Raw genomic sequence first — 25055 nt, 5'->3', positions numbered from 1 at the left:
TCCTCGCCCCTCTGTATCAGTCTGTCATTGTTAGCTTGCTTACTGTAAGTGATATCTGTAACTTGTATGTAACAGCATGGAATCAATGGTGCTATATAAATAAATAATAATAAGAATAATAATAATAATATATACATACACACATAAAAAAGTCTTTACTAGGAACAAGAACAATTAAGATGAATCTCACCGGCAGCTGCCGCACTATCAGGTTTTCGAGTCCCCCGAGTATTTGGACGGCGGTTGCAAAGTCTCGTTGTTCGTAGCATAATTTAGAGACGAGAAGAAATTTTGTCAGGATGCTCGTCTGTAACTAAAGAGTGGAAATACTAAATAAATGGATGACGCACACAGGTCTATCACAGAAATATTACCGCCACCTGGAAGGAGAAGTTTCACTAAAGACTGAATGGTTTTCCTAGACATAATAGTTTATGTGTGCAGTTTTTTCCATACACAGATCACTACAGGCTCATACAGTTAGGTCCATATATATTTGGACAGAGACAACATTTTTCTAATTTTGGTTATAGACATTACCACAATGAATTTTATACAAAACAATTCCGATGCAGTTGAAGTTCAGACTTTCAGCTTTCATTTGAGGGTATCCACATTAAAATTGGATGAAGGGTTTAGGAGTTTCAGCTCCTTAACATGTGCCACCCTTCTTTTAAAGGGACCAAAAGTAATTGGACAGATTCAATAATTTTAAATATAATGTTCATTTTCAGTACTTGGTTGAAAACCCTCTGTTGGCAATGACTGCCTGAAGTCTTGAACTCATGGACATCACCAGTCGCTGTGTTTCCTCCTTTTTGATGCTCTGCCAGGCCTTCACTGCGGTGGTTTTCAGTTGCTGTTTGTTTGTGGGCCTTTCTGTCTGAAGTTTAGTCTTTAACAAGTGAAATGCTGCTCAATTGGGTTGAGATCAGGTGACTGACTTGGCCATTCAAGAATATTCCACTTCTTTGCTTTAATACACTCCTGGGTTGCTTTGGCTTTATGTTTTGGGTCATTGTCCATCTGTAGTATGAAACGACGACCAACCAGTTTGGCGGCATTTGGCTGGATCTGAGCACACAGTATGGCGGCTCTGAAGAACTCAGAATTCATTCGGCTGCTTCTGTCCTGTGTCACATCATCCATAAACACTAGTGACCCAGTGCCACTGGCAGCCATGCATGCCCAAGCCATCACACTGCCTCCGCCGTGTTTTACAGATGATGTGGTATGCTTTGGATCATGAGCTGTACCACGCCTTCGCCATACTTTTCTCTTTCCATCATTCTGGTAGAGGTTGATCTTGGTTTCATCTGTCCATAGAATGTTCTTCCAGAACTGTGCTGGCTTTTTTAGATGTTTTTTAGCACAGTCCAGTCTAGCCTTTTTATTCTTGACACTTATGAGTGGCTGCACCGTGCAGTGAACCCTCTGTATTTACTTTCATGCAGTCTTCTCTTTATGGTAGATTTGGATATTGATGCGCCGACCTCCGGGAGAGTGTTGGTCACTTGGTTGGCTGTTGTGAAGGGGTTTCTCTTCACTATGGAGATTATTCTGCGATCATCCACCACTGTTGTCTTTTGCATTGATGAGTTCACCAGTGCTTTCTTTCTTTCTCAGGATGTACCAAACTGTAGATTTTGCCACTCCTAATATTGTAGCAATTTCTCGGATGGGTTTTATTCTGTTTTCGCAGCTTAAGGATGGCTTGTTTCACCTGCATGGAGAGCTCCTTTGACCGCATGTTTACTTCACAGCAAAACCTTCCAAATGCAAACACCACACCTCAAATCAACTCCAGGCCTTTTATCTGCTTAATTGAGAACGACATAACGAAGGGATTGCCCACACCTGTCCATGAAATAGCCTTGGAGTCAATTGTCCAATTACTTTTGGTCCCTTTAAAAACAGGGTGGCACAGGTTAAGGAGCTGAAACTCCTAAACCCTTCATCCAATTTTAATGTGGATACCCTCAAATGAAAGCTGAAAGTCTGAACTTCAACTGCATCTGAATTGTTTTGTTTAAAATTAAATGTGGTAATGTCTATAACCAAAATTAGAAAAATGTTGTGTCTGTCCAAATATATATGGACCTAACTGTATATATGTGCTACATGCTAAGTCCGTGAAGAATAACGAGCAGCTCTGTAAGTGACACCGCTGGAATCAGGGTCTCTGCTCTCACATCGTGCTAATCTCAGGTGGGGAATAAACAACCTGGTGGCACAGAGGAAGAGGGAGAAAGCGTAAAAAGCATGAGGGGCCGCAGGAGGGGAGAAAGCGACTGGCGAGAGTGGCCGCAGGAGGGGAAAGACAGCGATGAGAGAGAAGAGGAGCAGGAGGGGATAGAGCGACAAGCGAGAAGGGTCGCAGGAGGGGAGAGAGCGACAAGCGAGAAGGGTCTCAGGAGGGGAGAGAGCGACAAGCGAGAAGGGTCGCAGGAGGGGAGAGCGACAAGCGAGAAGGGTCTCAGGAGGGGAGAGAGCGACAAGCGAGAAGGGTCGCAGGAGGGGAGAGAGCGACAAGCGAGAAGGGTCGCAGGTGGGGAGAGAGTGACAAGAGAGGGGCCGCAGGAGGGGAGAGAGCGACAAGCGAGAAGGGCCGAAGGAGGGGAGAGAGCGACAAGCAAGAAGGGTCATAGGAGGGGAGAAAGCGACAAGCGAGAAGGGTCGCAAGAGGGGAGAGAGTACGAGAGAGGGGCGGCAGGAGGAGAGAGAGCGACAAGCGAGAAGGGTCGCAGGAGGGGAGAGACAAGGGGGAGCAGCCGTAAGAGGGGAAAGAACGACAAGTGAGAGGGGCCGCAGTAGGGGAGAGAATGACAAGGGTCGCAGGAGGGGAGAGAGCGACAGGCGAGAGGGGCCACAAAAGGGGAGAGAGCAACAAGCGTAAAGGGCCGAAGGAGGGGAGAGTGCCACAAACGAGAGGGGCCGCAGGAGGGGAGAGAGCAACAAGCGAGAGGGGCCGCAATAGGGGAGAAATCGACAGGCGAGAGGGGCCGCAGAAGGTACAAGAACGGCAAGCGAGAGGGGTGAGCAGTAGAGGGAGAGACAGCAACTAGCAAGAGGCTGCACAGGAGGGAAGAGAAACAGGCTAAGAGGGAGAGACAGCACGACAAAGTGGGTGCAATATGGGGAGAGAGAAAGCAAGAGAGTGAACAAGTAGGAGCTAGAGAGCGTGAGCCATCTCTACCGTTACACGTAGACTTAGATACAGACAGCACCGCGAGGGCGGACGCTCAGACAACATGGGGGGAGCAGACCGACACTGGGAGAGATGCAATCTAACCTTGGCTGTGTGACAGGTCACAATCTCCGCGGCCACCCACATACTGACATTGTCCGCGAATCGTAACATCTGGAGCAGATACTTGTCCTGTGTGCACTTAGGGGAGAAGAGACTGCAAACCTCGGCCGGGAGAGTCTCCACCGAGAACGTTCTATCAAGTCCGAAAAAGAAGAGAAGATGAAGATCACTGAGACTATGACGGCTAAAATGCAAAGTTTATTACAAAGTTACCGAACTTTTCCAAATACAATTATCAGATTTATTTCAATTTACTTGATGCCAAGTTGTGCTTTTTTAGCTTCACTTTTGTCTGATATTACGGATACCCTGGACTTTGGCCAGTATGTCCCTCACCAACCAGTTGTTCGGCAGTTAGTACAATGTATTAAATCTGTTTGCCACCTAATCTGAGAGCAGTATAATATAGAGACAGAGACCCTGATTCCAGCGATGTGTCACTTACAAGGCCGCTTGCTGTAGTTTTATAAAATCAGTGTTTTACTAGTCCTCTAGTGATAATCTCCTGCTAATAAACCTGCTGCCATGTAGTCCTCCACACTCATGAGCCCTGTATAACCATGCCCCACCACTTAATGGCAGCTTTCTGCCTATGCACAGTGTATGCAGAAAGCTGCCAATCAGTGGTGTGGGTGGGGTTATACAGGGAACTGCTAGAGCTGCAGCAGATAAAACAGTAGTTTTATGAAAACTGCAGCAAGCAGCCAAGTGACACATTTCTGGAATCAGGGTCTCCGCCCCTACATCATAAGGGGGAGCAAAAACCTGGTGAGAGATTCCCTTCAAATTCAAGGAATGACTACTACCATAATGAGGAACACTGATGCCCTACAGGACTACGGTTTTGTGCAGAGAACTTCCAATCCAGGTTCAGAACAACGGAGACACATTTATTTGCATAGGAGCTGCATACACAAGGCAGTATAATAAACCCATGCAACATAAATATCAGTTACGAAAGGCAGACATTGCATCTAAAGCGGCTCTGTGCACAGACGTATGGAAAGATGAAGGTCTGTACTACAAGCAGAAAACATGGTTATTTGCCAACAAGATTGATAGAATAGAGCTTCATTCCAGAGACGGGAAGAAGTAGGGGGAGCGATCCCACCATACAGCTGGATCCTTTCATCGCTCCTATTAGTCACATTGATCAACATGCTTGTCTTGTCAGAGTCTGCGCCCCCCACGCTCCCTACAAGGGGGTCAGAGCGTTCCCCTGAGCACTGTGCCCCTTCATCTCACACCTCGAGGTCATTATACCAGGACACCTGCAGCAGCCGGGAAGATCGCACTTGGCCCAGACTTTATTTTCCTCTCCCCCAGCACAAAGGCGCACAAAGGGGCCGAGACTCCACCTGACCTTGGCTCACTATCTCCAGACTTACTTAGGAACATTGCTGGATTTGTCTTTAACTCCTAGCGCCCGAGAGTTCAAGAAGTTGACAGGATGGCACTTCTGAAACATTTCCTAAAAATCACAAATGGAATAAAAAATCACTAGACATTTAGTAATAATGAGGATTAATCTGAAGGTGCAGAAAATAAAATCAGATGTAATAATAGAAGAATAATTAATAGAGTCAGAGACAAGACGTCTCGTGTCATCCGTCTCTCCTTATTCATCACTCGTACAACGCCACTGACATGATTATACGTAATAACCGCAAATGGAAGCGACAGAGGTCGCCATTTACATAATCAATTAGTACATCGGCGGTCTGCAGTCTAGTACAGATGCTGCTGCTGCTGCCGCCGGTCAGGCCGCAGTCTATTACAGACGCCGCCGGACAGCCTGCAAGTCTACTACAGACGCTACTACCGCCGGCGGACGGCCCCACAAGTCTACTACAGACGCTGCTACCGCCAACGGACGGCCCGCAAGTCTACTACAGACGCTACTGCTGCCGCTGGTCGTCCCGCAAGTCTACTACAGACGCTACTATCGCCGCCGGACAGCCCGCAAGTCTACTACACACGCTGCTACCGACGCCGGACAGCCCGCAAGTTTACTACAGACGCTGCTATCGCCGGCGGACGGCCCGCAAGTCTACTACAGATGCTGCTACCGCTGCCGAACGGTCCGCAAGTCTACTCAGACGCTGCTACCGCCGCTGGACAGCCCGCAAGTCTACTACAGATGCTGCTACCGCCGCCGGACGGCCCGCAAGTCTACTACAGACGCTGCTACCGACGCCGGACAACCCGCAAGTCTACTACAGATGCTGCTACCGCCGCCGGACGGCCCGCAAGTCTACTACAGACGCTGCTACCGACGCCGGACAACCCGCAAGTCTACTACAGACGCTGCTACCGACGCCGGACAACCCGCAAGTCTACTACAGACGCTGCTACCGCCGCCGGACAGCCCGCAAGTCTACTACAGACGCTGCTACCGACGCCGGACGGCCCGCAAGTCTACTACAGACGCTGCTACCGCCGCCGGACAGCCCGCAAGTCTACTACAGACGCTGCTACCGCCAACGGACGGCCCGCAAGTCTACTACACACGCTACTGCTGCCGCCGGATGGCCCGCAAGTCTACTACAGACGCTACTGCTGCCGCTGGTCGTCCCGCAAGTCTACTACAGACGCTGCTACCGACGCTGGACAACCCGCAAGTCTACTACAGACGCTGCTACCGCCGCCGGACGGCCCGCAAGTCTACTACAGATGCTGCTACCGCCGCTGGATGGCCCGCAAGTCTATTGCAGATGCTGCAACCGCTGCCGGATGGCCCGCAAGTCTACTACGGACGCTGCTACTGCCACCGGACGGCCCGCAAGTCTACTCAGATGCTGCTACCGCCGCCGGACAGCCTGCTAGTCTACTACAGACGCTACTGCTGCCGCCGGACGGCCCGCAAGTCTACTACAGACGCTGCTACCGCCGCCAGATGGTCTGCAAGTCTACTACAAACACCAGTCAGGCTGCAGTCTACTTCAGACACCAACAGTCTACTTCATACACAGCCAGTCAGGCCGCAGCCTTATATGCCACCAGCTAGGCCGCAGCCTACTACAGACGCCGCCAGCTGGGCCGCAGCCTATTACAGATGCTGCCAGCCGGGCCGCAGCCTATAACAGACACTGCCAGCCGGGCCGCAGCCTATTACAGACACTGCCAGCCGGGCCGCAGGCTACTACAGAAGCTGCCAGTCAGTGCCCCGTACGGCGCACATACAGCTGTCAGTGCCCTGTATGGCGTAATCAAAGCGGTCAGTCCTCTGTATAGCGTAGACGCTGCCGTCAGTCCCCTGTATAGTGTATGTGCTGCGGTCAGTCCCCTGTATAGCATGAGCTGCCTCTGGACAGTCCTAGGTGTCAGTAGTTATAATCACAATTAATGTAGAAACAATAGGAGCAGAGGCGCCTGGCCAACCTCATTGCCCCATCAGCTCGTTAACCTCATCGTGATCCTGCCCCCTTTATTTGGTGATCAGGGGGTCTCCAGAACCAGAACCTCTATCAATCAAAGCTATGATGTGTAAAAAGCTCTCTCTAAACTGCCAGAGACCCGGAGCAGTCACCGCAGAAGCCGGCTGGTAGAAGATCTGCCACCTGCAGCAGCATGGGGAGAGCTTTAGCGCCCTCTAGAGCCGATCGGTTGTCATGTGCCGGTCAGTAAAATAGTACACTAAATACGGTAAGTGCAATTATATAGTAAAATAAAACAGTATTACACTTTAATAATGAAGCAATCTGAGAACAATTAAATGAAGTTCATAAAAAAATAGATAAGATAAAATAAAAAACAAACAAAACTAAATCTAATAAAATTTGCTATTAACAAATACACATATAATGGAAAAAGGACTTTTGGTACTCACCGTAAAATTTCTTGGAGCCTTCATTGGGGACACAGGTAACCATGGGTGTATGATGCTGCTGCCACTAGGCAGAAAAGTTAGCTGCTCCTCAGCAGTATACACTCACCACCGGGCACGAAGCTAATCAGTTCATGAGAAAGCAGTAGGAGAAGCAACAAAGAACTATGCTCTGGCCCAACCGAGGCAGTCAGGCACAAAATGGGCACAAAACAGGGAGGGTGCGGTGTCCTCCAATGAAGGCTCTGAGAAAGGTTTTATGGGGAGCACAAAAACTCCCTCTTTTTTTACCGCTTCATTGGGGACAAAGGTAACCGTGGGACGTCATAAAGCAGTCCCTGGGGAGAGAACAGACTATCGAGCTCAAATCAGGTCAGATGATGGATGACCGCCGCTTGCAGCAACTTTCTACATAGGCCGGATTCAGCTGAGGCGTAGGCATGTACCCTGTAAAATCTCGCGAATGTAGGAAGGGATGACCAGGTAGCGGCCTTGTAAATCTGGGTTGCAGAAGCCTGATGGAGAACGGCCCAGGAGGCCCCCACTGCACGGGTGGAGGGAGCCATCATATAAACCTCCAGTACAGTCGAGCACATACAGCATGTAATAGTAGACTTGGAGGCAGGGAGTCACGATGATCCTCAGGAATGACAAAACGCATCCGAACGTCTGAAGGATGCGGTCCTTGAGACGTAGAAGCATAAGGTTCTGACTAAGTCCAGTTTAGGGAGAGACCATTCCAAGGGTTGGACAGGGGATGGGCAGAAGGAAGGAAGGAACGAAGGAACTGGTAGTAGAACCGCCTTGTCCTGATGGAGGATGAGAAAAGGAGAGAGATGCTAATTCTGAGACCTGTCTGATAGAAGTGATCGCAACCAAAAAGGCCATCTTCCAGGAGAAGTTATTCCACATCTCCTACGTCATGGCCGCATCCACAGGACTCCACATAGATGGCTGCTGTGGAGTGCATAGGCACTGTGTCCTTATGCCTAGCGGCCTCAGCCAGCCGTCATGGGTTGACGCGCACGTGCTTATGACGCCATTGGGTTGTCTATCCTGAACGTGCGCATCGCCATGATGGTGGCGGGAGAGTATATGTAAAGAGAAAGCAGTATGTGAAATGCTCATTGGGCAGTTGTGGTGGGCCCCGCTAATCCTCCCTCACCTATGGGTAAGCAAGACTTCGGATATCAAATAGCACATGTCTTTTCCCTTTGTGTGTATATATGTATATATACAGGTCCTTCTCAAAAAATTAGCATATAGTGTTAAATTTCATTATTTACCATAATGTAATGATTACAATTAAACTTTCATATATTATAGATTCATTATCCACCAACTGAAATTTGTCAGGTCTTTTATTGTTTTAATACTGATGATTTTGGCCTACAACTCCTGATAACCCAAAAAACCTGTCTCAATAAATTAGCATATCAAGAAAAGGTTCTCTAAACGACCTATTCCCCTAATCTTCTGAATCAACTAATTAACTCTAAACACATGCAAAAGATACCTGAGGCTTTTAAAAACTCCCTGCCTGGTTCATTACTCAAAACCCCCATCATGGGTAAGACTAGCGACCTGACAGATGTCAAGAAGGCCATCATTGACACCCTCAAGCAAGAGGGTAAGACCCAGAAAGAAATTTCTCAACAATTAGGCTGTTCCCAGAGTGCTGTATCAAGGCACCTCAATGGTAAGTCTGTTGGAAGGAAACAATGTGGCAGAAAACGCTGTACAACGAGAAGAGGTGACCGGACCCTGAGGAAGATTGTGGAGAAGGACCAATTCCAGACCTTGGGGAACCTGAGGAAGCAGTGGACTGAGTCTGGTGTGGAAACATCCAGAGCCACCGTGCACAGGCGTGTGCAGGAAATGGGCTACAGGTGCCGCATTCCCCAGGTAAAGCCACTTTTGAACCATAAACAGCGGCAGAAGCGCCTGACCTGGGCTACAGAGAAGCAGCACTGGACTGTTGCTAAGTGGTCCCAAGTACTTTTTTCTGATGAAAGCAAATTTTGCATGTCATTCGGAAATCAAGGTGCCAGAGTCTGGAGGAAGACTGGGGAGAAGGAAATGCCAAAATGCCTGAAGTCCAGTGTCAAGTACCCACAGTCAGTGATGGTGTGGGGTGCCATGTCAGCTGCTGGTGTTGGTCCACTGTGTTTCATCAAGGGCAGGGTCAATGCAGCTAGCTATCAGGAGATTTTGGAGCACTTCATGCTTCCATCGGCTGAAATGCTTTATGGAGATGAAGATTTCATTTTTCAGCACGACCTGGCACCTGCTCACAGTGCCAAAACCACTGGTAAATGGTTTACTGACCATGGTATTACTGTGCTCAATTGGCCTGCCAACTCTCCTGACCTGAACCCCATAGAGAATCTGTGGGATATTGTGAAGAGAAAGTTGAGAGACGCAAGACCCAACACTCTGGATGAGCTTAAAGGAAAGGTGCTGCAATTTTGTTTTTGTATTAAAAATGATTGTTTATATAAACAATTATCTTTAATACAAAATTATTTTTTTTAACCTTAATATCTTTTTTATTATTAATAATTTTTGCAGCCACTGGGCGCCGCCATTTTGCTTTGCAGGAGTGTAAGAGTCCCAGCACGACATTTCCACTCTGCATTTACGGCAGCCCTGTGCATAGGACTCAGCAGTCGGGAGCCGACCGCGTTATCTCCTGCTCTGATCTGGCCACGCCCCCTGGGCTGTCTCCACATCACAGCAGAGGCAGGAGGTCGGCGCCATGTTTCTTCAGCCCACAGTGTGTGAGCTCCACTGTGACTGAGAGCTGTGCTGTTGGAGGGGCAGCTCCAGCTGCCTCTTCTTCACACTGTCAGCAGTCGGCCGTTCCCTGTCCTCTGCTGCCTGGTGCCCTGGCTCAATCTCTAGAATCGCTAGAGAGGGTGAAGTGCTGGGGTCTGATGTCCTCTATCAGGAGCTGCAGAGAGGTAACGGGGGGGGGAGGGGGAGAATCTCTGTGCTGCTCCGACCCGACCCTGCCTCTCACTGCAGCCACTGATCAAGGACATCAGACCGTGTATCTATCACTACACTGTGCTGAGCCATGTATCTAATCCTCTCCTGTATGATAGTCTGCTGTGCCATGTACCTAATCCTCTCCTGTATGATACTGTCTGCTGTGCCCTGTACCTAATCCTCTCCTGTGTGATACTATGCTGAGCCGTGTATCTAATCCTATACTGTGTGATACTGTCTGCTGAGCCATGCATCTAATCCTATACTGTGATACTATGCTGAGCCATGTATCTAATCCTATACTGTGTGATACTGTCTGCTGAGCCATGCATCTAATCCTATACTGTGATACTATGCTGAGCCATGTATCTAATCCTATACTGTGTGATACTGTCTGCTGAGCCATGCATCTAATTTTATACTGTGATACTATGCTGAGCCATGCATCTAATTCTATCCTGTGTGATACTGACTGCTGAGCCGTGTATCTAATCCTCTCCTGTGTGATACTGTCTTCTGAGCTGTGTATCTAATCTTATCCTGTGTGATACTGACTACTGAGCCGTGTATCTAATCCTCTCCTGTGTGATACTGACTGCTGAGCCGTGTATCTAATCCTCTCCTGTGTGATACTGACTGCTGAGCCGTGTATCTAATCCTCTCCTGTGTGATACTGACTGCTGAGCCGTGTATCTAATCCTCTCCTGTGTGATACTGACTGCTGAGCCATGTATCTAATCCTATCCTGTGTGATACTGTCTGGTGAACCGTGTATCTAATCCTCTCAGGCACTCCTCTCCCCCCTGCATATCTTTCCCCATTACACACACAACTCAATGCATGCGATAACAGGAGCTGCAGGGGTCATGCTGTATTATGGCATTATGTGAGATCTATATGACGGTATTATGTGATCTGTATGGTGGTGATTATGCTTGATCAGTATTGTGAGAATTATACGGTGGTATTGTGTGTGATCTATATGGTGGTATTATGTGAGAACACTGGCAGTATTATGTGTGATCTATATGGCGGTATGTGAGAACACTGGCGGTATTATGTGTGATCTATATGGTGGTATTATGTGAGAACACTGGCAGTATTGTGTGATCTATATGGCGGTATGTGAGAACACTGGCGGTATTATGTGTGATCTATATGGTGGTATTATGTGAGAACACTGGCAGTATTATGTGTGATCTATATGGTGGTATGTGAGAACTGTATGATGGTATTGTGTGTGATCCATATGGCTGTATTATGTGTGCTCTATATGGTGGTATGTGAGAACTGTATGACAGTATTGTGTGTGATCTATTTGATGGTATTGTGTGTGATCTATATGGCGGTATTATGTGTGAGCTATATGGCAGTATTATGTGAGAACACTATGGCAGTATTATCTTCAGAAAGCGGACCCATTCTATGGTGGTTGTGGCTGAGCACCTTCACGTGGGTCTGGGGTAATAGAGGGGGCAGCATGACCTCCAGTTAGGTGCAGTCAGGGCTGGTCAGGCTGCTGAAGAGAGGGGTCTCATTTTTATTGTTACTATATGGCTAAATTTCCTTCCCAGCGTCACCCCGTACTTCGCCTGTCGTCTCACTTTCACACATCACCAGGACAGGATGGAGAAGACAGGATCTGAGGAGGGGAATGGGGTCTTAGCATGCAAAGTCTGGATCAGAACAGGCCATCAATCCGCAGAAATGTTTCCTGGATTTCTGTGGAGCAGACGGTCCATCCATGTGTATAAAAGACAGTGCTCTATGTACAATCCCTGGCTGCTCCGCGCACCAAACAGGGGGCCCCCATAGACCAGCACACTGCTCTCCTGAAATACTCTGCGCTGCGGTCACCCTGCTCCCTCCACCACATATCTCCCAGAATCCTTGCTGGCTGCCATCCTCGGTGACTGTCTACTTGTCAGTGTAAGGCTGCTTTCACACTAGCGTCAGTACGGGCCCGTCGCAGTGCGTCGGGCCGACGTACCGACGCATGCTGTGAAAGAAATGCCCGACGTGGTAGCGGATGTAGTCTTACGATGCTTCCGCTGCCCCATTGTAAGGTCCGGGGAGGAGGGGGCGGAGTTTCGGCTGCGCATGCACGGTCGAAAATGGCGGACTCGACGCACAAAAAAACCGTTACATGTAATTTTTTTTGTGGCGGTGGTCCGCCAAAACACGACTCAACCGTCGCACGGTGGTTGCGACGTGTGGCAATACGTCGCAATGCGTCGGTAATGTTAGTCTATGGGGAAAAAACACATCCTGCAGACAACTTTGCAGGATGTGTTTTATCTCCTGAACGACGCATTGCGACGTACAGCCAACAACGCTAGTGTGCAAGTAGCCTAAGGCTGCCGTCACACATTCAGTATTTGGTCAGTATTTTACCTCAGTATTTGTAAGCCAAGACCAGGAGTGGCTGATAAATGCAGAAGTGGTGCAGATGTGTCTGTTATACTTCTCCTCTAATTGTTCCACTCCTGGTTTTGGCTACAAATACTGAGGTAAAATACTGACCAAATACTGATAGTGTGACGGCAGCCTTACTCTGCAGTCACCAACAAAATGGCTGCTCACTGGGTTCCTGAATATCATCCTCTTATCCCTTAGCAGACACCCAGAAGGGAAGGAGAGGAGTGACATCACACACGTCAGCAGACTCCGCCCATAATTACTGCAGTGCTGTAATGTGAGCTTGTTGTACACGAGGTTTTTCTGAAATTTCAGCAGCTGCTCCCCCTAGTGTTTAAAAGTGGAAATTCCAAAACTTTTCAAATTATTTTTCATATTTTACTAAATTATAAACAAATGATAATAATTTTTAAGAAAATGTAAACATTAATTCTTTACATTTTTACAATTTCTGTAAAAAAATTTTTTTTGATGGCACCTTCCCTTTAAGGCCGCTATTGAAGCATCCTGGGCCTCCATAACATCTCAGCAGTGTCACAGGCTGATTGCCTCCATGCCACGCCGCATTGAAGCAGTCTTTTCTGCCAAAGGATTCCCGACCAAGTATTGAGTGCATAACTGAACATTATTATTTGATGGTTTTTTTGTTTGTTATTAAAAAACACTTTTATTTGATTGGACGGGTGAAATATGCTAATTTATTGAGACAGGTTTTTGGGGTTTTCAGGAGTTGTAGGCCAAAATCATCAGTATTAAAACAATAAAAGACCTGACAAATTTCAGTTGGTGGATAATGAATCTATAATATATGAAAGTTTAATTGTAATCATTACATTATGGTAAATAATGAAATTTAACACTATATGCTAATTTTTTGAGAAGGACCTGTATATATATGTATGTATGTATGTATGTATGTATGTATGTATGTATGTATGTATGTATGTATGTATGTATGTATATATATATATATATATATATATATATATATATATATATATATTTTTTTTTTTTTTTTTTCTGTTTTTAAAAAACCATTTAAAATAAAAACCTGATTCAAACAGTAAATCATTTATTTTCTTATGACACATTCCCTTTAATCAAAGTGGAAGCACCCCAAACCGGTACTGGATGTCACTCCTCTCCCCTCCACCTCGAAATCCCCTGGTGCCCATTAGGTTAACATGGCTTCTAGAGACAGATTCTTCTCACCTCTTGCAGTAAGGTCAGCTGCGCTGCGATCTGCTGAACGCTGCATTCCTGTATGGAGCTCATTCCGCTCTCCTCTCCCTTCACGTAGTAGGAGGACAGGTCTTCTACCAGTCCGGGGTAACATGGCCGGGGCAGAACTGCAGAGATGGTGTACGTCTTCTCCCTGTGGTGAGGTATGTGGAGGCCATTGCCTTTAGAGAGTCTCCAGTTGAAGCTCTGGAAAACATGGCGGAGCTACAATCACATCTGGGCACTCGCACAATGGACAGAATGGTACCGTATACAAAGCAGCGCATGGCTTCATGGCTGGATGTTCCCATAATCGCAATTATTACATCTGGCCCGCCATTTTCAACCTCAGGTTTGATAGTAAATAATATATATTTATTATATTCACGGCATTTGTTTGTTTGTTAATGCAAAATTAACCATTGTGGCAAATTTGACACACTGGAAGGGGGAGTACGGACCCTAGGCCGCCGGGGAAGGAGGGAACATGGTACACCGGGGGGAGGAGGGATCCTGGTGCGCTGGGGAGGAGGAGGGATCCTGGTGCGCCGGGGGGAGGAGGGATTCCTGGTACGTCGGGGGAAGGAGGGATCCTGGAACGCCGGGGGAGGAGGGATCCTGGTACGCCGGGGGGAGGAGGATTCCTGGTACGCCAGGTGGAGGGGGATTCCTGGTACGCCAGGTGGAGGGGGATTCCTGGTATGCCGGGGGGAGGAGGGATCCTGGAACGCCGGGGGAGGAGGGATCCTGGTACGCCGGGGGGAGGAGGATTCCTGGTACGCCAGGTGGAGGGGGATTCCTGGTACGCCAGGTGGAGGGGGATTCCTGGTATGCCAGGGGGAGGACGGATCCTGGTACGTCGGGAGAAGGAGGGATCCTGGTACACCAGGTGGAGGGAGATTCCTGGTATGCCGGGGGAGGAGGGATCATGGTACGCCGGGGGGGAGGAGGGATACTGGTACGCCGGGGGGGGGAGGAGGGATACTGGTACGCCGGGGGGGGAGGAGGGATACTGGTACGCCGGGGGGGAGGAGGGATACTGGTACGCCGGGGGGGAGGAGGGATCCTGGTACGCCGGGGGGGAGGAGGGATCCTGGTACGCCGGGGGGAGGAGGGATCCTGGTACGCCGGGGGGAGGAGGGATCCTGGTACGCCAGGTGGAGGGGGATTCCTGGTATGCCAGGGGGAGGACGGATCCTGGTACACCGGGGGGGGAGGAGGGATCCTGGTATGAACGTGGGGGAGGACGGATCCTGGAACGCCGGGGAGGACGGATCCTGGTACGCTGGGGGGAGGGGAATTCCTGGTACGCTAGGGGGAGGGGGATTCCTGGTACACCGGGGGAGGGGGATGAAAGGAGGGTGCCTGGCCCACCGGGGGGGGGGCAGAATAACGGCGATCACATGACAGGGGTTCGTAAAAACAGGCCCTGATCATGTTCTCCAGCGTCTCAGCTAGGACCCCAGAGATTTTCCGATACTGGGGGGCGCTATACACTTATTTCTCAGAGCGCTGAGGAATAAGTCCCCTTAACTGCTGCCAGTAAAAGGCGTATCTGCGGTCGTTAAGGGGTTAACACAGATGATTAGTTTTGCATCTATGGTTCCTTTAATGTCAGGCCCAACATAAAAAAATTGGTAACTAGTAAAATATTACAAAGTTCTCCTGAAGGAGCTCAAGGGTCTTCACGTGTAGGGACGGTGGGGTCCTGGAGAGGCGCTATACTGAGGAGACAAACAAGTAACAGATACTGGGGCCGGCATGGAGCAGGAGAGCAGGGAACACACCAACCTTCCTAGAAACATTATCCTCGGAGAACTTGGTGCACAGGGAGTGCAGAGATTTGGTGTCGTCCCTTTTCTCAGACCCCAAAGTAGGAGAAGAGATTGTGCACTTCTTACAGGAGAGCTCCTGCAGCAGTGACAGCAGGTAGTCACCGCGCTCGTCCCTCGGAAGAACCTGGGAGAAAGGAAACATGAAGGTCCAATATTATACGGTTACATGGACTGAGCTCATAGACACAGGGATTGGAATTAAAGGGGTTGTTTGGTTTTAGAAAACCTCTTTCCCCGGCTGCAATCTGTCCTTTACTCCCCCTCACCGGGTCCAGAGTGGAGTCTCCACTATTGTTCCCAATATCTGTTACTATCTGCGCATCCTGGGCTGTGGAGTCGGAGTCATGGTCCATTTTGGTGGAGTCGGAGTCATGGAAATTGAGGAGTCGGAGGTTTGGCTTACCGACTCCACAGCCCCGTGCTCATCAACCAATTAGTGATCGCAGCAGCTCAAGGTGTTAACTCGCCACATCCACATTAGTTTGTGACTGCAGCCTTAAAGGGGTTGTCAACGACTAGGGCGATGCCTCCTCATTCTGAATGTTTTCCCCCCATCAAAATAATAACACTTAAAACTTGCTTCCCGTTCCGGCGCTGTTCCAGCGGAGCCGGCGCTCACGTAAGGAGCTTAAATCACGTGATCCCTGCGCCCAATCACCACTGCTTCTATCTCTACTCCTTTGAACGGTTAAGTAATTGTCAGGAAGTGAGCGGCAGCCCCAGATCTGACTTCCTGGAAATTAATCGTCCGAAGGAGAGAGAGAAGCCGGCAGTGACTGGGCGCAGGGCTCACCTTATGTGAGCGAGTACCAACTATGCTGGAACAGCAGCGGAACGGGGGGGGGAGGGGGGGAGTGTAAGGCTATGTTCACACGTTGCGTTTTTTTATGCAAATTTTCAGCTGCGTTTTACAGTATCAGCAAAGCGTATGAGATTTCAGGACTATCATGCACACAGGTTGTGTTTTTTTTGTCCTCAGTATTTTGTACAATACCATGGGTTTTGCAGAATGGAGAATGTCCCTTATTTCAGGGTTTTTCACCCATTGAAAGCAATGGGTGGTGAAAAAAACGCTGCAGTTTTATTCCGTTTTTGATGCCAAAACTTTATGACGTAGAATCAGATTGTTTTATATAAACTATTCTTCATCAGCATGCACAAAAAACCAATGTACCTCGACAAAAACACAGGAAAAAGACGCAACAAAAACTAAGCAAAACCTTTTTATTTCTAGGTAAGTTTCTTAGGGTTCATGCCCATGATCTGGAATAGCAGCGTTGTGGACACCGCTCACCTGCGCTGCGACCAAACCGCTCTGCTCTAAGTTACAAGCACAGCGGATGGGATTTATAGACATCCCACGCCCACCGTGCTTTCTATTTGACACTGCACAAACTCACCAGCAGTGCGGTTTTACGAAAATGAGAAGGGGTTGTCCTAGTAGTAGACAACCCCTTTAAAGGGAATGTGTCGTGATAAAAATACCTACCGTTTTATTCTGATCATTTTTTTAAATTCCTTTTCATATTATTGTGCAAATGTGTGTATAATATACCGTTGTACTGCTGGGCACATCAACATTAGCAGCAATAACCTGACTTAGACCCTACTGAATTGTATAGAAGTATTATCTGCTCATGCTCTGATTAGGACAAACGTTATTGTGAGGGGAATGGGATAAGGTGAGCTGTGACATGTATTGTGAATGGTGGATTCTGTGTTACTCACTGTATATAAAGGTTTTACCTGTTATTTTACAGAAGGAGGAGGAGGTGAGCTGTGACATCACCTATTGTGACTGGTGGATCCTGTGTTATCTACTGTATACAGAGGTGTTATCAGTCATTGTACAGGAGGAGGTGAGCTGTGACATCACCTGTTGTGAATGGTGGATCCTGTGTTATCTACTGTATACAGAGGTGTTATCAGTCATTGTACAGGAGGAGGAGGTGAGCTTTGACATCACCTATTGTGAATGGTGGATCCTGTGTTATCAATGCTATATAGAGGTGTTATCCGTCATTGTACAGGAGGAGGAGGTGAGCTGTAACATCACCTATTGTGAATGGTGGATCCTGTGTTATCTACTGTATATAGAGGTGTTATCAGTCATTGTTCAGGAGGAGGAGAGCTGTGATATCACCTATTGTGAATGGTGGATCCTGTGTTATCAATGCTATATAGAGGTGTTATCCTTCATTGTACAGGAGGAGGAGGTGAGCTGTGACATCTCCTATTGTGAATGGTGGATCCTGTTTCATCCACTATATATAGAGGTGCTATCAGTCATTGTACAGGAGGAGGAGGAGGTGAGCTGTGACATCATCTATTGCGAATGGTGGATAGTGTGTTATCTACTGTATATAGAGGTGTTATCAGTCATTGTACAGGAGGAGGTGAGCTATGACATCACCTATTGTGAATGGTAGATCCTGTTATCTACTGTATATAGAGGTGTTATCAGTCATTGTACAGGAGAAGGGGGTGATCTGTGACACCACCTACTGTGAATGGTGGATCCTGTTATCTACTGTATATAGAGGTGTTAGCAGTCATTGTACAGGAGGAGGTGAGCTGTGACATCACCTATTGTGAATGGTGGTTTCTGTGTTACCTACTGTATATAGAGGTGTTATCAGTCATTGTACAGGAGGAGGAGGTGAGCTGTGACATCACCTATTGTGAATGGTAGATCCTGTTATCTACTGTATATAGAGGTGTTATCAGCCATTGTACAGGAGGAGGAGGTGAGCTGTGATATCAAGTATTGTGAATGGAGGTTCCTGTGTTAGGTATTGTGAATGGTAGATCCTGTGTTATCTACTGTATATAGAGGTGTTATCAGTCATTGTACAGGAGGAGGAGGTGAGCTGTGATATCACCTATTGTGAATGGTGGATCCTGTGTTATCTACTGTATATAGAGGTGTTATCAGTCACTGTACAGGAGGAGGAGGTGAGCTGTGACATCCCATTGTAAATAGTGGATCCTGTATTACCTACGGTATATTGTACAGGAGGAGGAGGTGAGCTGTGATGTCACCTATTGTGAATGCTCGATCCTGCGTTATCTACTGTATATAGAGCTGTTATCAGTCATTGTACAGGAGGAGGAGGTGAGCTGTGATATCACCTATTGTGAATGGTGGATCCTGTGTTATCTACTGTATATAGAGGTGTTAGCAGTCATTGTACAGGAGGAGGTGAGCTGTGACATCACCTATTGTGAATGGTGGTTTCTGTGTTACCTACTGTATATAGAGGTGTTATCAGTCATTGTACAGGAGGAGGAGGTGAGCTGTGACATCACCTATTGTGAATGGTGGCTCCTGTGTTATCTACTGTATATAGAGGTGTTATTAGTCACTGTACAGGAGGAGGAGGGGAGCTGTGACATCACCTATTGTGAATGGTAGATCCTGTTATCTACTGTATATAGAGGTGTTATCAGCCATTGTACAGGAGGAGGAGGTGAGCTGTGATATCAAGTATTGTGAATGGAGGTTCCTGTGTTAGGTATTGTGAATGGTAGATCCTGTGTTATCTACTGTATATAGAGGTGTTATCAGTCATTGTACAGGAGGAGGAGGTGAGCTGTGATATCACCTATTGTGAATGGTGGATCCTGTGTTATCTACTGTATATAGAGGTGTTATCAGTCACTGTACAGGAGGAGGAGGTGAGCTGTGACATCCCATTGTAAATAGTGGATCCTGTATTACCTACGGTATATTGTACAGGAGGAGGAGGTGAGCTGTGATGTCACCTATTGTGAATGCTCGATCCTGCGTTATCTACTGTATATAGAGCTGTTATCAGTCATTGTACAGGAGGGGGAGGTGAGCTGTGATATCACCTATTGTGAATGGTGGATCCTGTGTTATCTACTGTATGTAGCAGTGTTATCAGTTTTTGTAATCCTGTGCCGATAATGAGATAAGTGCTGAAAAGTCAGTACAGGAATCATAGTAGTCGAGAATTATATGAGTCTAGAATTAGGCCTAGTGGCCAATGTGAAAATTGAAATATTAAAATAGTGATATGACTAACTTAAGAAAGACAAAACACAAAATTAAAACTCTATTTAACATAAATCCTGCGTTAACCACCAGGTCATTCTCAGTTCCCTTTAAAGCGACGTTTGATCAATTCCAATGTATTTTCGCGCTAAGTCACCTGGGAATTACTTAAGTCTTCGATCTTGTCTAGAAGGTCTGGATTCATGGAGAAGTCGATGTGCCAGCATTCTTCTATCCAGGCTTGCAGGAGCACAAGCGACCGGTGATAGATTTTGGCGTCCATACAAGAGGGGTCCGTATCTTCTCTACAATCACACACAACAATATTGGAAAGTAATGACCGCCACATACCGTACATTATATATATATCTATATCAAGTACTGGGAAGAGAACTAGCAGAAATGAGTCAGCGGTCCGCACCCTCCTGGTAAGACGGAGAGGCCGCATTTCCCATGTGGGGAGCCTGTAATGTAGTAACATGGCCTGTTTGGCCGGACACCAGCAATGTGGTATTCATTAAGTGCACTGCACACAGATTACAAGCCGACATTTTAAAATAAGAGTCCTCTATTATTTCCAAAAATAATAAAAGTCCAAAATTCAGCTGTGATGTATCCCAACCCCCCTCCGTACAGCGGCTGGGGGTCCGATATCAGCGCTGTGCAAGCAGTTCTATAAGCAGTGAGCGCCCTCTAGTGGTGGCTGCAGGCTGTACATGAGATCGGGAGCTCTGCAGCACTAAAAGATCAAGGGAAAAATCCACATGGGCTGGAAATGATGCAGACTTTACTAGTGCAATTCAGCAGGTAAAATAACATGTTGGATTAACCTCTTTCTGGCCAGTAATTTTTTTATTCTCTTTGCAATTTTTGGCTATTTTTCAAGAGTCATAACTGTTTTGGTTTTTTTTTTCTCCTCGGTCAACAATAGCCAGATCAGGGTTTTTTTTTTTTCAAATTATACCATTCATATAACCGTATAATGTAAAATGGGGAAAAATAAAAATAATAAATAGTTTGTTCTATTGACAGTACAAGCGTTTTAATACGGTTTCTCTCCAATTCGTCACATTAAAAAGCGGGAAGAAACCGCTTCCAAACACGTGAACCCCCAATCCCCAGCGGGTCTTCTGCCTACTTGCTCCACTGCAGCGCATCATGATCCATGCTTACTTTTATTGAATTTCTACGAGTGCTCGATCAACTACTTTCCCCAAAGTAGAAACGTTAGTACGGATATGGATATTTGTACTAGTTCTCCAAGGACGGACTTACACCGCAGGAATGTTCTAAATGATCATTGAGGAGGGTAAACAGGCGGCCAATCACCATACAAATGAGCAAAACGATTGTCGGGTGAAACGAGATTTAAGCTTGCTGAGAAAATGATCGTTCTTGGTAGCGCACCGTCTTGTGTAAACAGGCGTAGAGCTGCCGAGAACGATGGTAGCCAACGAGCACGGAACGATCGGCCTGGCTACTACTAAGCTAAAAAAAAATAAGGAAAAATAAAATCCTAAAAACATTAATGGTGGGATGAAGGGCGAGAGGTCGGCGTTTCAGGGCCTCCTGGAGGAGCTTAATGGACACAGGTAGTCCAATGTACATACACCGTTACTCTATCATCTCGCTCCCTAATCAATATATCCACTCCATGCAGCGGAACGGAAGAAGATGGCGATCATCGAGGTCACAGAAGGCTCATGAATACGGCCAGTCGACCTATATCAGTTCATCCATTACAACAAATCGTACATTAATATATAGAAATATAAAAACCTCGGCAATGTCTTGTTTATCCTGTCCACAAGGAACTGCAGGAGATCCTCCTGAGAACAGAAGTACCGGAAGGTGTAGAAGAACTGCTGCACATAGCCGTCCACAACAGCGTTTCTGGGGGGAGAAAAAAAAAAGGACAAAGAAAACAAGTCACAAAAAGCAACAAGGAAGGCACAAACTAGTATATGAGACTCTACATTACTACTAAATTATTGTATTGACCGTAAAGTAACAGTTCTGAAACATCTTTACTAGTGGTGAGCGAACGTGCTCGGGTAAGGTGTTATCTGAGCATGCTCGGGTGCTAACAGAGTGACTTCGGCGTGCTCGCGTAATATGTTCGAGGCCCAGCAGCTGCATTTCTCGAGGATGTTCGACAGGCGCGTCACATGCAGGGATTGTCTAACAAACAGCCGCGAGACATGCAGCCGCAGGGACTCGAACATATTATTCGAGCGTGCCGAAGACACTGTCAGCACCAGAGCATGCTCAGATAACACCTTATCCAAACACGCTCGCTTATCACTAACCTTTACTTAAAATTCTTCATTGTGTCGTTCCTCTGTAATACAATACCTTGACATCAGAGCACAACTACCACCCTTGGGATGTGTTCCTACAAAGTCTAAAAAAGTAAAAAGAACTAAAGGACCCCACAATGTAAGGTTTTTTTCTATTATCCCCATACAAAGAAGAACTCCTAATGGGTTATGTGACCATCAGCCACGATGCAACAAAACAGACCATTCCCGCCACCATATTTTACACGTGAAACGCCGCCTCCGGCTCCTATGGCTAAATCTCTACGCCCCGGCTGTACAGAGCACTCAGGGCACCGATTCATTAGTTCATCAGCCGGGGAAAAAAATACTTGAAGTTTTAAAAACTTTTTAAAGCAACACAAAGTTGCTCAGTCATTGTGGTCTGTAAAGAAGGCAGGACGGGGTCCGGGCAGGACGGGGTCCGGGCGAACGCGCCCCCCAAAATTCATCAGAATTTACACCACAAGAGATGAGTAAATAATTAGGACAGAAATCCAGCAGCCCCCGACCAGAGAAGTGTTCCTGGAGGGGCCACATTTCACCTTATACCGATGCTGCTGCGTTCCTTAGGACTGGTGCGTAATGCACAGTTTTTAATGAATTGAGACCTTAGTTGCAGAAATCATGATTTTTTTGTTTGCTTTGACGCTTATGGGTAATCTTTACTTTCCTAAGCTCCAAACATCAGGGTAAGGCTATGTTCACATGTTGCGCTTTTGCTGCTTTTTTAATGCAAAATTTTCAATTCCCTTTTAAAGTACCAGTAAAAGCTCTGAGGTTTTTAGAAATCTCACGCACACACATTGTTTTTTTTTCAGACTGAATTGTAAAACTGCAGCATCTTTCAGAGTTCACCCATAGAAAGCAATGAGTAAGTGCAAAAACCCAGCACAAAATGCAGGCATCGGGTTTCGCTGCGTTTGCAGTGTAAAAACCTAATGAAGTGGCATCATGTTATTTTTTTAGGGGGGCAGTAAACTTCATCAGCATGCATAAGAGACAATAAAAACGCAGAAAAAAAAGCAAAAAAAAAAAAAAAAACCCCCCCAGCAAAACCTGCTTTATGTAAGCAGCTTCTTAACTGCCAAGAGAGCAGGTTTTGCCTGCCTGAAAAACTGCAGCAAAAACAGAACGTGTGAACATAGCCCTAGAAGAAGGATCTAAAGACTTGTTCCTCTGATGGGGAGTTATGATATATAGGCATTTAAAAAAAAAATGGTATGATACTTTAATATATTAAGAAAAAAAAATGCCATGAAATTTGGAGGATTCAGCCTCTTTCTTTCGGCTCTTGGGCTAAACTGAATTTTAGCTCCATATAGAGGTGAAAACAATGGTGGAGCCCATCTAATATATTAGTACGGGTGTCACTGATGGGCTGTAATAAGGCATGGTGGACTACACGGAATAGCAGACACATCATCTAATGCTAAGCAGCCAGCCCCCTCCTAGGTGAGCGAGTGGCTGAGCATCAATGGCCGTCGGGAATATGAGTGTGATCGCTCTCATATCAGTACGCTTGGATTTCTGGGAATTTTATACACTTCAGAAAGATTGGAAATTACATCACAATCATTTTTCATACCCCCCCAAAAAAATAAGATTCATGGAAAACCGATAAAAGTGGCAAATAAGTGTGCCGTCCTCCATATCCATCATCTGTGACTGGTCTCCATGACTCCTACAACAACCTTCTCTCCATCCATATTATTATCCCGCAGCGCGCGTCGGGGTGTACCTGGAGTAGAGGTGCACCAGCAGCCCCAGGGGGGTCCCGGCCTGGAGGTTCTTTGATGTGTGGTCTCGCTTGTGAGATTTTTCATTATACATGAGAAGAAAGGCATCGATTTCAGAAGAGCTCAGAGACGGAAGACTTGCCAGGTTGGCCACCGTGGGGAGGTCCCGAGACTCCAGCCCCCATTGTTCAGAATAAGAGACCTCCAAGTGGAGAGAATATAATAATTAATGAAGGAATAAGAAGATCAATATAACAGAGAAAATTCCCACAATTAAAAATGTCCACGAAATACTCAATCTTTGCACAATTCTAGGCGTAGTAAAAGGCTTTATTGCTTTTTTTTTGTGTTTTTTTTTTACTGTGTCTTTCATAGATGTGTTTGATATTTCTGTGGAGAACACCGGGTTGTAAAAGCCCTCGGCTTCACACGATACTTTTTTTTTTTATGGAGTATGCGGAAAAGAAAAATCCAAAAATGGCAGAAAAAAGAAAAAATCCTTTAATTAAACCTAACTATTATTATATCAATTAAAAAACAGATTCCTGGTAGGACCCTCAAAGCGTTTTACCTGGAAAGAGCACGATAAATATATAATTCAGGCCCCGCCATCTACATTGAGGCAGTCTGACACCAGGTGAGGCTTTAATACTAGATATAGGATAGGACCATCCCGAGCAGGGTCACCTTGACGCTGGTGGAATGGCTGTTACACTTTTTTGATCAGCCAAGATAAATCGCCTTTTTAGCAGATAACTGCTATGACAATCGCCGTACCTGGAGTAATTTTTTGGCCAGTTCAAGAAATTGCACCTTTGATTTCATTTCTTCCAAATGACCTTTAAGCTTGGGCAACAAGTCCTTCACATCAGATCCTACAGAAAACACAATATTTAGAAGTGCAATTTGCATTTCAGTAAGCAGCACAGTCGTTTGCATTTCTAAGGTCTGTCCGACAAGAGCCATTTATGAAGATGGGAATGACCCTTGCGGTGATGACCACGAGTCGCTCACATAGCACTGGCTTCATGGTCACAGAAAAGGAGGAGACATCAATGTCAGGTAACGGCTATTAAAGGGTTATTCCAATCTTTGCCCTTAGGTCTGAGCCACCTCCAGCAGTCCTGTAGATAAGGACTGGAGCAATGGCATGTGTGTGTATCAGTGGGAGTCTCAGTGGCCGGATTCCTCCAGCGATCAGCAAGTTATCGCCTATTCTGTGGATAGGTATGATGGGAATATGCACGGGCAGCAGGAATCCGAGTCCGGCTGCACAACTGCACCCACGTTTCCACAGTTTAAGGGACCATAGGAATAGAGGAGACTAGTCCGGCGCCAACCCTGGACACCTTCCAACCCATGGGACAGACCTGTCAATC

General features: G+C 46.7%; 1 protein-coding gene across 2 annotated transcripts in view; it reads right to left on the bottom strand.

Moving 5' to 3' along the window:
- KNDC1 (kinase non-catalytic C-lobe domain containing 1) overlaps positions 1-25055 on the bottom strand; it is a 104838-nt gene that overhangs the window by 11028 nt on the left and 68755 nt on the right. For both annotated transcript variants that reach the window (XM_077258537.1, XM_077258538.1), the window contains 9 exons: positions 24454-24551; positions 23679-23878; positions 21399-21512; positions 19777-19924; positions 15558-15725; positions 13758-13973; positions 4699-4781; positions 3293-3443; positions 191-313 (listed from right to left, as the gene is read on the bottom strand). In XM_077258537.1, coding sequence (XP_077114652.1) covers positions 191-313; positions 3293-3443; positions 4699-4781; positions 13758-13973; positions 15558-15725; positions 19777-19924; positions 21399-21512; positions 23679-23878; positions 24454-24551 — 1301 coding nt within the window. The remainder of the gene's footprint in view (positions 1-190; positions 314-3292; positions 3444-4698; positions 4782-13757; positions 13974-15557; positions 15726-19776; positions 19925-21398; positions 21513-23678; positions 23879-24453; positions 24552-25055) is intronic.

Source organism: Ranitomeya variabilis, chromosome 4, assembly GCF_051348905.1.
Source record: "Ranitomeya variabilis isolate aRanVar5 chromosome 4, aRanVar5.hap1, whole genome shotgun sequence".
Classification (NCBI taxonomy): domain Eukaryota; kingdom Metazoa; phylum Chordata; class Amphibia; order Anura; family Dendrobatidae; genus Ranitomeya; species Ranitomeya variabilis.
The sequence above is the reverse complement of the archived record's forward strand: the minus strand, read 5'-3'. Positions and strand labels throughout refer to the sequence as shown.